Genomic DNA, 12,768 nt, shown 5'->3' with positions numbered 1-12,768 from the left:
GTTAAGAGAAGAAGCAGAGAGACAAAGAAAGATGGAGTAAGAGAGGACAACAGCCTGGATGAAAATGGCAACCAACAGACAGACATGCTACCTTCTGAAGGCAGACCAGATGTGGATGAAACGTGGGGCCAAGAAGGAAGACAACTCCGCAGTTTGTTTAAATACTGGCAAGCAGACAGCAATGTCATTTATTGAGATGGCGAGACAGGGGAACAGGACAGTGGATTGAAAGGAGGGGGAGAATCAAAGCTCCATTAGAGTCTTATCAATTTGGAAATGGCCTTGAGACATTAAAATAAACATATCAAATACCAAGCAGTTAGATGTACAAATCTAGGGCTCAGAGGATTGGTCTGGGCTAAAAATAAAGATGCAGGAGGAGGTACTAGGAGGTATGTGGAGAGTAAAACTCCCAGAGTGCTGTCTTACTTCTTTACAAGAAAGGGTACTCATTAAGTGTCCTTTTTTAAAATTTTAATTTATGATCTCAAACCTCAGGCAGCTGGATTCTAAGATCTCCCCTGTATCACTCAGCTGTTTGGTTACAAGAGACATGAAGAAGGTGAAAGGCACACGGTGTGATGCAAGACTGAAGGCTAGTGGGGCTCATCAGGAGGATCCTGTTATTGGGTAAGGAGAGAAGTGAGAAGCCGGGAGGTGACTGAAAGATACACCACTTTATCTAATGAGGGGCAGAATCATACTAGCTCACGAAAACAGCAAAAACACCTTAAACCTGGCAAGGTGGGAACCTCCACAATAAATTATTTTCATTTTATTTATTTTCATTTTTATTTGAAAGGGAGAAAGAGAGAACGAGAATGAGAGAGAGAGAGATAGAGAGAGAGAGGAAATTTTCCATCTCTGATTTACTGCCCAAATAGCCAATGCTGAGCCAGGCCAAAGCCAGGAGCCTGGAACTCAAACTGGGTTTCCCACATGAGTGGCAGGAACCAAAGTACATGACCGTCATCATCTGCTGCCTCCCAGGGTGCCCATCAGCAGGAAGCTGTACAGGAAGTGGAGGAGCTGGGACTTGAACTCAGGTACTCTGATATGGGATGTGTGTGTTTCAAGCACCAAATCCCCATCCCACACAACAAATTATTTTAGACCCACACATGTACATCTATTTATGAATTTAATGGTAGCATTTCCTGATTTCACAGTCTAAGCAGGAGAGCTCCTGACATACTGCTTTGTTTCTACAGAATGTGAGATTCCATAGTATGTCTACTAGAGTTGAGCTCAAGTGTCTGCGGTAAAAAGAGAGAAAAAATAGGGAGCAGACTGAGTTGTAGTGAGCAAAGGGGAAAGGGCAGGAATCTCACTGTACACACAGATGTAGAAGAGCCAATCTGCCCAATGGCCTACAATGACACATACCTGTCCAGTCCCAGTGCAGCACTTCTAAGTAGCCCATTAGTTCTTCAGTGGCCTGTCTTCAGTTCATACCTTTCTCACTTCTGCAACTACAGACTAAACACCTACCCTGTAAGATATATATAATGGCACCCTCACCAATCCTTAACATTTGTTTTCTCTCTTCCATTTCTCTACCTTTGTCATCTATATTTGTATATTCTCAAGGTTGATAAAATTTACTTTCTGGGGTGGGCATTGTGGTGCAGTGGGTTAAGCTGCTGCTTGGGATGCCTGCATGTTATATCAGTGCCTGAGATCGAGTCCTACCTCTACTTCTGATCCAACTCCCTGCTAATATGCCTGGGGGGCAGCAGATAATGCACCAAGTACTTGAGTTCCGGCCACCCATGTAGGAGACCCAGACAGGGTATCTGACTCCTAGCTTCAAGCTGTCCCAGCCATGGCTCTTGTGGGCATTTGAGGAGTGAACCAGGGAATGGATTATCTCTCTCTGTCACTCTGCCGTTCAAGTAAATAAATAATCTTAAAAAAATTTACTTTCTGGAGCCAGCATTGTGGTATAGCAGGTAAAGCCACTGCCAGTAATGCTGGCATCTCTATGAGCACCAGTTTGCATGCCAGCTGCTCTGCTTTAGATCCAGCTCCTTGCTAATGACCTGGGAAAAGCAGGCAAAATGGCCCAAGTGGTCGGACCCCTGCCACTCATTTGGGAGACACAGATGAAGCTCCTGGCTCCTAGCTTTGGCCTGGCTCAGCTCTGGCAGTTGCGACCATCTGGGGAATGAACCGGTAGACGGAAGATATTTATCTCTGTCTTTAACTCTTTCAAATAAATATATCTTCCAAAAAAATTATTTTCTGTTCTACAACCAAGTATTCCAGGCTTAAACTACAGATTTTTTTTTTTTATTTGACAGGTAGAGTTATAGACAGTGAGAGAGACAGAAAGGTTTTCCTTCCATTGGTTCACCCCCTAAATGGCCGCTATGGTCGGCGCCGTGCCAATCCGAAGCCAGGAGCCAGGCACTTGCTCCTGGTCTCCCATATGGGTACAGGGGCCCAGGCACCTGGGCCATCCTCCACTGCCCTCCCAGGCCACAGCAGAGAGCTGGACTGGAAGAGGAGCAACTGGGACTAGAACCCGGAGCCCATAAGGGATGCTGGCACTGCGGGTGGAGGATTAACCAAGTGAGCCATGGTGCTGGCCCCTTAAACTACAGATTTAAACAGTGAAAACCTAAATAACAAATAAAAGTATTACCATTACCATTATATAAGTATTAGTCCAGATTGGGCAGGCATTAAGTGTAGCTGTTAAACTATCAGGAGCTTAACAATCCCAAGTCCCACATCAAGTACATGGCTCCAGACCCTGCTACTGCAGACCCTGTTAGATGCAGCAGTAATGGCTCAAACAGTGGGGTCTCTGCCACCCACAATGAGTTCCTGGCTCCCAGTTCTTCCCATGCCCCAGCCCAGCCCAGCCCTGGCCATTGTAGGGATTTGGTGAGTGAACTAGAGGATGGGAACCCTGCCCTCACCTCGCATCACAAACATATTTGCTTAAAAATTACAGAAGTTTAGTCTGTGCTAGGATTCACTCCTTCTCTAGGATTCACTAACTGCTTAAAATCCTGCCACCTTTTTAGCTTGCTTCACATTCTGACCAGGTAGTCTGGACCTGTAGAGTTCCTCTTGTTTTTATAGAGAAAAACATGCGATTTTCAACATATTCCCAGGACCTTCTTCTTCCCCACTCATTCTATCAATGCTTGGAATTCATTCCATTCTTGAAGCTAGGGAATAAACTACCAACCAACCAACCAACCAACCTGTTGAGAACTTACTTGTTTCTGGATATCCCCTTTAGAGAATACGACTTTCCCCCCCTTTTTCCAGTAGGAAGACTTTTCCCTTTGTAGTGAAAATTAACAATAGTGCTTATAACAGAGAAATGTCACTAATGATCTAATCAATGCAACATTACCATTTTTATTTTCACACTAATTACTTTGAGTTCTTGTCCACTATAAGCAAATTTAACACAGTCATGGTTCAAATGCCTCGTATTTACTTTGGTAGCATAAACACAGCTGTTATGGCAATCCCCTTTATGTCTGCATAATGTTCCTCTGAGTGGATAGATCACAATTTATTAAACCCTCTTGGCAGGCAGTACGAAGAAGTGGCTGGTATGGGCGGTACGTTTGGATGGACCATATCGAGTCCCAGATTTGCTGAATCCCAATGGACACCCAGCTTCACTCTAATCTGCCCAACACCAGTTACTCAGCACCACCCTACTACATTCCAGTACCACAGTGATTACTGAATATACAAGAGTGCACACAAGAGAGGATCCTGCCCTCAGAAATCAAGAAAGTACATACATAATTTCCCATTTTGTTAAGTGCTTTATAGAAAAGGCACTTAATTTGAGCCTGGAGTGCCTTGAATTCCCCAGCCACAAACAGGATAACATACCACCCAGAGCCACAAGGATGGAACATACCCAGGTAAAGTACTTAACTCCACTCTTGGTCCTTGGTATGAACCTCATGTATATCAGCTACATTCCTGCCAGGGATAAACAAAGCACCAAAGCAAGACACAGTCTCTCAGGCTGGCATTGTGGCACAGCAGGTTAAGTCACTGCTAGTGATATGCAGCCCTATTAGAATACTAGTTCGAATCCTGGCTGCTCTGCTTCAGGCCCAGTTCCCTGCTAAAGTGCTTGGGAAAGCAGTGGAAGATGGTTCAAGTACTTGGGTCCCTTCTACCTGGATGGAATTCCCGGCTCCCGGCTATGGCCTGGCTCAGCCCTGGCTTTTGTGGCCATTTGGGGAGTGAACCAGTGGATAAAAGAGCTCTCGCTCACTCTCTTGCACTCTGCCTTTCAAATAAATAAAATAAATCTAATAAAGAAAATAATCACTTGCACTTTTTAACCTTTTTTCTGTTAATACAATCCTACACATTTTTCAAGACTGATTTCACTGCTGAAATGGCTCTTTCATCCATTTTTCCTCCTGATGTTCGTGTTCCCACTCACCTCCTTGAACATACTAAGTATATGTATTTATAAGAGCTTCTTAAACATCCTCATCTGCATTTCCATTATCTGTGTCTTTTTCTAGTGATTATTTTCTGCTTTTTGCATGACTGGTAATTTTTAACTAGATCCTAGTCTTGGCTTTCATGTCTTTGGGAGCTGGATTTTGATGTATTCCTTTACATATTGTTGGACTTTGTTCTGGGACCATAAAGTTACTCAGAAATCAGTCAGATTCTACTAAAGTTTGCATGTAAGCTTTGTTAGAAAGGTCCACAAAATAGGCTTTTCCTAGGCCAGCCTGGCCTCACTTCACACAATACATTAGGAAGTCCCCCACTCTACTGATTACGAGAATAGGACTATTCCCAGCCTTGTGTGAATTCTGGATTATCCCACCTGCTAACTTCTGGCAGTTCTTCACAAAATGTGCAGTTCATTGCTGAACCAAAGACACGAGTGGCCCCTGCACAGTGATGCTGAGCTGGCCTCTGCCAACTTCCTTCTCACTAGAATCTCATCCCGGTCACTATCTCTTCAACTCGGCAGACTACCTGCCTGAATCTGCCCCTCCTTGCATTGCAGCCTGGAAACTCTCTCTAGGTAGTAAGCTGGGGCAGTGATAAGCTCCCTTATTTAACTCTCTTCACTGACCTAGCTCTACTGTTTCATAACTGTGTCTGGGTTTCATTAGCTAAGGTGGGCCAGTGAACAAGCCCTGATCCTCCATGATAACAAAAAGCAAAAGTTCTTAAGTTTGGGTTCAAATCCCACACTTTCAATGAAACTTTTCTAGACTATAAGTCCAAATAACTTTTTGTTTACGATCTTTCACGGTAACAGAAGCTCCACAGCATGTTCACCATCGCACCCCCAATACACAGATTACTACAATGCCTACCACCGGTTCCACTACCAGACCACACCCAAAAGTAAATGCAATCCTACACTCCAGGGGCTCACTAGTCCAGGAACAGTCTTCAGTGCTTGGTTAAAACACACACCACTATCTTTAACTTCCAGGGGCTCACAATCTGGGACAATTTAGAAACCAGATCTTCATCCATTAAATAATATTTAAGATAAAAAAAATAACATATAAATGAACATTCAGAAGAGAGATCAGTGAACTTTTTCTTAAAGGGCTAGAGAGTAAACATTTTAAGCTGTAGGCCCTGTAGGCTCTTGTTCCAACCACTCAACTCCACTGGACTAGCCTGAAAATCACTACAGACAACACTAAACAAATGTACAATGAACCTCTGCTTACAGTAAAAGGTTGCTGGCCCCTGGGCTATGCTTTACAGACCCCTGCTTTAGAACCAAGTCTGCAAGTTGTAGATGCCTGCAAGGTCTCTTACAGAGCATGTCTTGGCTGCACTGTCCAACAGGGCTATCTCGTCAACAAAATGACCAAGTTCTTGCCGGCAGGAACAACATACCATGTCTTCTGCATACATCACAGGATCTGTGTAACATGATAGGTGCTTATTAAGTACTTTGTGATTTATTTTGTTGCACTTCTGTAGGGCTCTCTTTTTTATTCAACATTGCCTCCAACAGTAAAGAACTACAATTTATGGAAAATAATGAATGCCTAGTGCATAAGATACTTAAAAATGATAAAACAGACAAATGTAGATGGTCCCGAGAAACTTGAATAGTTTCTTTTTGTAAAATAAGTCAAGACTGTTGAACAGAACTGGTCCTGAACACTAGACTAATACTGGATTTCCTCTGAGAACTATGTAAAGGAACAGTTAACAAACATATCTAAAATAAGTTTCCCTTACAGATTCTCTCTCTCTTCTTCAAAAGTTTTATTTATTTATTTGAGAGACACAGCAAACTCCCATCTGCTGGTTCACTCCTCAAATGCCCACAAAGGCAGGACTGGGCCTGAGCTGAAGGTAGGAGACAAGAACTCAACCCGTGTCTCCTACTTGGGTAGCAGGAATTCAATTACTTGAGCCACTACTGCTGCCTCCCAGGGTCCATATTAGCAGAAGGCTAGAGTCAGCAGCCAGGGACTGAATGAAGGTACTCTGATTGATATGAGTGCGGGTGTCTAGACTAAATGCCTACCCCCTCTCTTGTAAAAAAAAAACAAACAACTTTCGTCATGTGCACGGACAGACACTTTAACCACCATAAGTACTGCTAAATAACTTGACTGTTGTCAAAATTCAAACTATTTAGAAAAGACAATGATTTGATATATTGCAAAAATTTTTAATTGTTTAATCAAAAGGGTAATCTCACAAAAGTAGTGCTGATGATGTTTAAATTAACACTTTCTCTGCTGCATATATGCATGTATGAGTAAATGTGGATGGACACACACATACTCCCACCTGTCCTAAGAGATTGGTTTGAAAAGCACATCACCATCCTTAATGAGTACACACTAGCAAGCTTGTTTAAAAGACTCATCTTACTACAGTACAGCTGCACCCTGTTCGAGGTGGGAGGGGCCTTGGAAGCTATCTGTCTCATCATCCTTCTTCCAGTGAAGTGTTTCCCTTTTCTAACATTCAAACTGAGGCTCCATAGTTTGTTCATAACTAAGGTAAGCTGGAGTTCCGTGGGGCCTCTATGAAGTGGAATCCTGATGCCCTGGCAGATGCCCAGGTGCTGTGCAGAGGCAGACTCACAGGTCTGGCCACAGGATGAGCACGTGAGCCTCATCTTCCCTCAACTATTCCCGGTCAGGTGATTAACTCCAATCAGGACTGTGCATTCATTCCTAGCAATCTTTTTCTTAGCTTGGGTAGCTTTAGCCCATCATTTTGCATCCTGAGATCTTAGGAATTCTGACCCTGTCATTCAATGTACCAGTTAAATATGCGATGTCTTTATCAAAACCACTGGCACAAGGATCAAAAGTCTTCAATGTGGAGAACAGCAGGAGGCAGCAGGTGCAGGCAGCCCTCCTCAGGGGCTTGGGACGGCAGCTGGACAGGGATTTGGTGGGAAGGTCAAACGGTTTTTAAAAAATATTTTAATATTTATAGCCTATTAGAAATCATCCCAAAATGAAGGAAAAACACAGCATGTAAAAGCATTTTCTAAGATGTGGAGTTCAATATAATTTATTGTAAATGTATTTCCTTTATCTTTTTGCCTGGTTACTTGATTTATGCCAAAATTGGGTTTTCGACCCTCCATCTCCTTCTCATTCCCTTCTGCACACTCAGGATCCAACGCAGTTTTCTCTGAATATTCTGAAATCTGTATGTCCAGTAGCCCCTGCCTTTGCCCCTATCAATTATAAATTACATGACTCTGCCTCCTTTCACCCAAATTCCTGTTTCCATATCAACCTCTTTCACTGTTTATGAGAATTTGAGAAATTGGTTTGAGAAACCAATTTTAGGTTCTCAAAAGGATCCATCCAATAGAACCACTTTTGTAAAACATAAAAACCCAGCACTCATTCGTAAAAATTTCATTGCATCACTACAGTCAGCAAGATAGCCACAAAGACCTATCACTGTAAAATTGTTCCCTAAGGCTCTAACATCCAATTCTGAAATTTTGTATGCAAAGCAAAAAGTGGCTGATAACAAATTCTTCCCACCAGCACATCTGCATGCATAATTACATCATCAACATGGACTTGCTCCTCTCCCAGCCCCCATCCTGGGCTCAAACAAAAAGTCAGTGTGCACACACAGAAAGCACATTTACAGTGTGTATGCCACAGTGGGCAGGAGCCATGTCAGACTGCTCTGCAAAGGTATTACAAGATTTGTTCCTAGTTTAAAGCTTACTGTTTGAGTGAGGAGCAACACAGCAATGTGGTCTGTGCATAAATAAGGACTCTAAAAATGAATTACTACTTAAAATACAAAATTTGTCAGATCCAAAGAGATGACTCTTAACTCACCAAGGCAATCTACTGACAAAAAACATATGTTCAAAGTACAACACTTGTTAATGAAATATTTAACAAAATACAACATTTTGCAAAATATACTTTTAAGATACCAAAGATCCTAAGAAAAAAATTGCCAGTCTGTCCCTTAAAGCTAGAGGACAAATAAATCTTAGTAAGTTACTCACGCCAGACTGACAGCGGCACTGTAAAACAACAGAAAGAGTTCCTAATCCTACAGTCAAGCCACAGATTTAAAATGAGCCATGTTGAGTTCTAGGGAAAATGGTAAAATTCTTTTCTCTATATATTCATTTCTATCCAACATTTAACCCTCACAGGAATTTTCATGAATTTCACATCTATTGCCCACATCTGGTTTTGAGCCAGGAATTTAGATAACTGGTATATATATATTTTCATATATGCTTAATTTGAACATCACTCTACTTACTGTCAAAAACATTAAGTCCTCAATAAACATGTCAAGAATTCCCTTAAAATCAAAACTGTAAGAGCACGGAGGTCACAAAGAATAGAACACTTTTTTCCTAAAAATATAGAGATTCTGAAATTCACTAAATCAAAATTATAATGGAAAATAACTAAATATTATTCCAATTTTATATAATTTTCTTAGGCATGAATAATTTTAACAGATTTATTCCATTCCATTAAATACATTCCTGAGCTCCTGCTGCAAAAGCAGAAGACTGTCTTATATCTCATATAAATCACAACTTAGAAACAATTTATAGGTAGAGTAACTTATAAAGATCTCACCAGAATGAAAGCTTCAGAAACACAGATTTTTATCAGTTTTGTTCACTGATGCTACTCCCCTTCTCCCTAGTGCCTTGAATGGTGCTTGGCGTATAGTAGGATTTTTAAAAATATTTATTTATTTGAAAGGTACAGTTACAGAGAGGCAGAGGTGAGAGGTGGAGAGGTAGAGAGTTAGAGAGGTACAGAGAGAGAGAGAGATCTTCCATCTGCTAGTTCACTCCCTAAATGGCTGCAATGGCTGAAGCTGAGCCGATGTGAAGCCAGGAGCCAGGAGCTTCTTCTGGGTATGCCACGTGGGTGCAGGGGCCCAAGAAGTTGTGCCGTCTTCTACTGTTTTCCCTGGCAGATTAGCAGGGAGTTGGATCAGAAGTGGAGCAGCTGGGACTTGAACAGCCACTCATATGGCCTGCCGGCACTTCAGGCAGCGGCTTTACCTGTTATGCCACAGCACCAGCCCCAAGGATTTTAAATAAGTATTTGTTGGGTTGCAAGAACAAAGACCCCTTGGTACAAAGCCAGACTCAAACTACCTGTGGGGTCACCACCACTACACCATGAGAAAACCTGGAGCAATCTCATGAGGCATGGAGAGTCTCCCCTAGAGAATCAAGGGAAGGGAGAGAAGGCAGAAATTTAGAGGACCTGATCTCATTCAGTCTTCTCACACTGCCCAGGCTGGTTCAGTGCTGCCATGTCTAACCCCATGAATTCAGAGACTCAGTCGGGTTAACAGCTCTTGGCTGCTGTGGGCATTTGAGGAGTGTACCAGCAGATGGAAAATCAATCCCCTCCTCCACTTTTCTCTGTGTCACTCTTCCCTTCAAGTAAATAAATAAATCTTAAAAAAAAAAAAAAAGAAATTCAGGAACCATTTAAACCTCTCAACAGCCTTACGAGGTAGGTACTGAGGCATGACAGAACCACTTCGGAGGTGTCATGTCATGCCACACACCTTCAACACAGGTCTGACCAGGAATCTTCAAAGCGTCCACAGTGCTTCTCCAGTGAGAGGGGTGGACTAACCTTGTCCACACATGCCCTAGTGGAGCGCCTACAACAAGCTCTCTCAAGGATGGGGCTTTTGTCTGGGGTGACAGAAAGGTGACAGGAAGGCAACGAGTAGTTTCAGCACATGGACAACCGTGGAGCAGATTTTAAAGCGAGGGCCTTGTGGGGCCCACGGGAACCGAGCGCCAAAGACAAACCACAGATTTCAAAACACTGTGCGGGGCCAGCTCTTGCTCCACAGCTTGCCTCTTCCTCTTCCTCCCTCCCTTCCACGTGACCCTCACGGTTCTCCCCACCAGAAAATAGGCTCCCATTGTTAGTGCCACCGTTTGGCAACATTATGTGCCCCAACCCGAGAGACTGGCACAGACCACGCAAACATTTACTGAATGAACCAGAGACAAAGGGAGCTTCTGTAGCCAAGCTGGGATCCTAAAAGCCATTTTTTAACAAAGTAGGGATGAGAAACACACGGGAAGCATCTACCTGTTGGTGTATAAAGAACTGTAAAAGCCCACTTCAAGCTGAGGGACTACAAAAAAAAAAAAAAAAAAAAAAAAAAAAAAAAAAAAAAGCTTTCCTCGATTCTTCGATTCTTCTTCCCAGCCCCACAGCCTCCAGAAATTTAGAGCGCACACGGGTGCACACACACACACACATACACACGCAGATCTCAGAGGGGCACGATGCTCCAGCATTCAGTCTATAAAAACAAACACCCTCACCTCATTTAGACTGCCTACTTCAGGTCATCTTCACATGAAAAGCAGTGTTTTTTGCTTTGAATCCCCTGTCAGTATTCTCAGGGTGACGGTGGGGGTGGGGGTGAAGAAGCCAGTGGACATTTCTCCAAAAGTTGCCAGCGGACCACCCACCAGAAAAATCCCTCCAGGATGTGCAAAATACGGCCTTTAAAAAGCGCCCAGACACTTCAACAAATAGACTTCACACTAAATAGTTCAGCAGAGCCCACGTTTATAGGGAACTAGGAGGGCCAGCCAAACGGCTTCCAAGACAATTCAACATTTCACCCCTTCCCCCTGGATGGCACCGGGACTTGGCCACCAGCTGCACCTGGGGCGGGTCCTGCGCGGTGTTAAACGTTCCGGCGTGCAATTACAGCACGGCTCCAGGGCAGAGCAAGAGCCAAGAGCAACAGGGACGATGCCCATCTTCCTCTTCCACCCCCTGCTCGCCGGGCACGCGGGTAAAACGGCAGATGCGTGCGTTAGAAAAAGGCTCCATCCTTCGCGAGCCAAAGCAGCGCCAAGTCCGCGCTTTGGGGGACTGAGGGGGACAGACCTGGCCACAGGGAAACACAGGTTAAGACCTCACCACCACCACCACCAAGGAGTTTTGCGCTCTTGCACCACCTCCTTTGTCTCGCTGCCTGCCCCTGCAAACTCGCAGTTCAATGCCCTGCAGTAAACAAGCTACCGGGCGGAAAAAGAACGCTCTGAGGCTTTTCACAAAGAAAGGGAAAAACCCAATCATGCCTCGGAGCTTCATCCCTCCCCCACGCCCCGCCAAAAGGCCGGGATCTGCCCACGGAGACCCGGACCCCAAGCGGACGCGAGGGGGACCGCGGGTACCAGGGTCCGGGCCCCCAGCCCGCTGGGCCTCTCCCCAGGCCGGCACTCACCTCCGTGGAGAGGCAGCGGCGCCAGCACCTGGCCGCGGACCTCGGCCTTGGGCGAATCGAGCCCGTAGCGCCCGCGGTCGATGCGGAACGTGAGCGGGGCGCCGCGGCCGGGCTCCTGCACCGTCACGTTGATGAGCGCCGTGTAGTACTCCTGGCTCGCGTTGTCCGCCCGCGCCGGCCACAGGCCGCAGGTCAGCAGCGCGAGCGCGGCGAGCCGGGCCGGGCCCGCCCGCGCCGTGCCGCTCATCGTCCCTCCGGCCGCCGCCGCCGCCACTCGCGGACCGGGCTCCCGGGCCGGCGGCGAGAGGCGGGGCGGGCGCGGCCGGGGTTGCGGCGGGGACGCGCGCGCGCGGCCTGCGCGGCGCCGGTCACGAGAACGGCTCTCCTCGGCTCCGCGGCCGCGCGGCCCAGCGCCCTCACGTCCGCGACCGGCCTGCGAGGGCGCGCCCATGGACTCTTCGGCGAGGACAGTACGTCAGGGAGCGCGCGGCGGGCTCCTCGGAGCCCCTCGAGGACTGAGGGGGCGGACTACCCCCATGCCCACGGGCCGGGTTCGCCGGGAGGGAGCGCCTGTGAGCACGCGGCGGGGGTGGGGAGGGGCGCCTCCAGGAGGGTGCGCCCGAAGAAGGGACAAGGGGGAACAAAGTCAGGTTGGCCCCGCGACCGCCTCTGGCGCGCGCCCGCCGCCTCTCCGCCCCGCCCCCGCCTGTCTGGCGGCAACGCGCAGGCCCGAGGCGCAGCCCCGCCCCCGCGCATGCGCGCCAGACCTTGTCCGCTCCCGCCCGCCCGCACGCGGACTGGAGGATGCCGTGGCGCCATGGAGCCATCGTTGAACCAGTTTGTCCGTCAGGCACGGTAGCCTTGGGGCCCGGAACCTGGGTGCCTTACAAGGCTTGGGGACAAATCCGAGGCCAGAATGCACAAGAAGAAAGCTGAAGCTTTAAATTTTTTTAAATAAAAAATTAGATTTGACTGTGCAAGTGGAGTAATCAGTATCATGGGTGAGAGCGTGAAACT

The 12,768-nt window shown here is 46.2% G+C and overlaps 1 protein-coding gene across 6 annotated transcripts in view; it reads right to left on the bottom strand.

Moving 5' to 3' along the window:
- RNF130 (ring finger protein 130) overlaps positions 1-12,453 on the bottom strand; it is a 141,288-nt gene extending 128,835 nt beyond the window's left edge. For all 6 annotated transcript variants that reach the window (XM_008274988.3, XM_008274990.4, XM_008274987.4 and 3 more), the window contains exon 1: positions 11,752-12,453. In XM_008274988.3, the coding sequence (XP_008273210.1) occupies positions 11,752-12,202 (451 nt within the window). In that variant the 5' untranslated portion in view covers positions 12,203-12,453. The remainder of the gene's footprint in view (positions 1-11,751) is intronic.
- Between the last annotated feature and the right edge of the window lie 315 nt (positions 12,454-12,768).

The sequence above is a fragment of the Oryctolagus cuniculus genome, chromosome 6 (genome assembly GCF_964237555.1).
Source record: "Oryctolagus cuniculus chromosome 6, mOryCun1.1, whole genome shotgun sequence".
NCBI classification, from domain to species: Eukaryota; Metazoa; Chordata; class Mammalia; order Lagomorpha; family Leporidae; genus Oryctolagus; species Oryctolagus cuniculus.
This window is presented reverse-complemented; position numbering and strand designations above follow the sequence as displayed.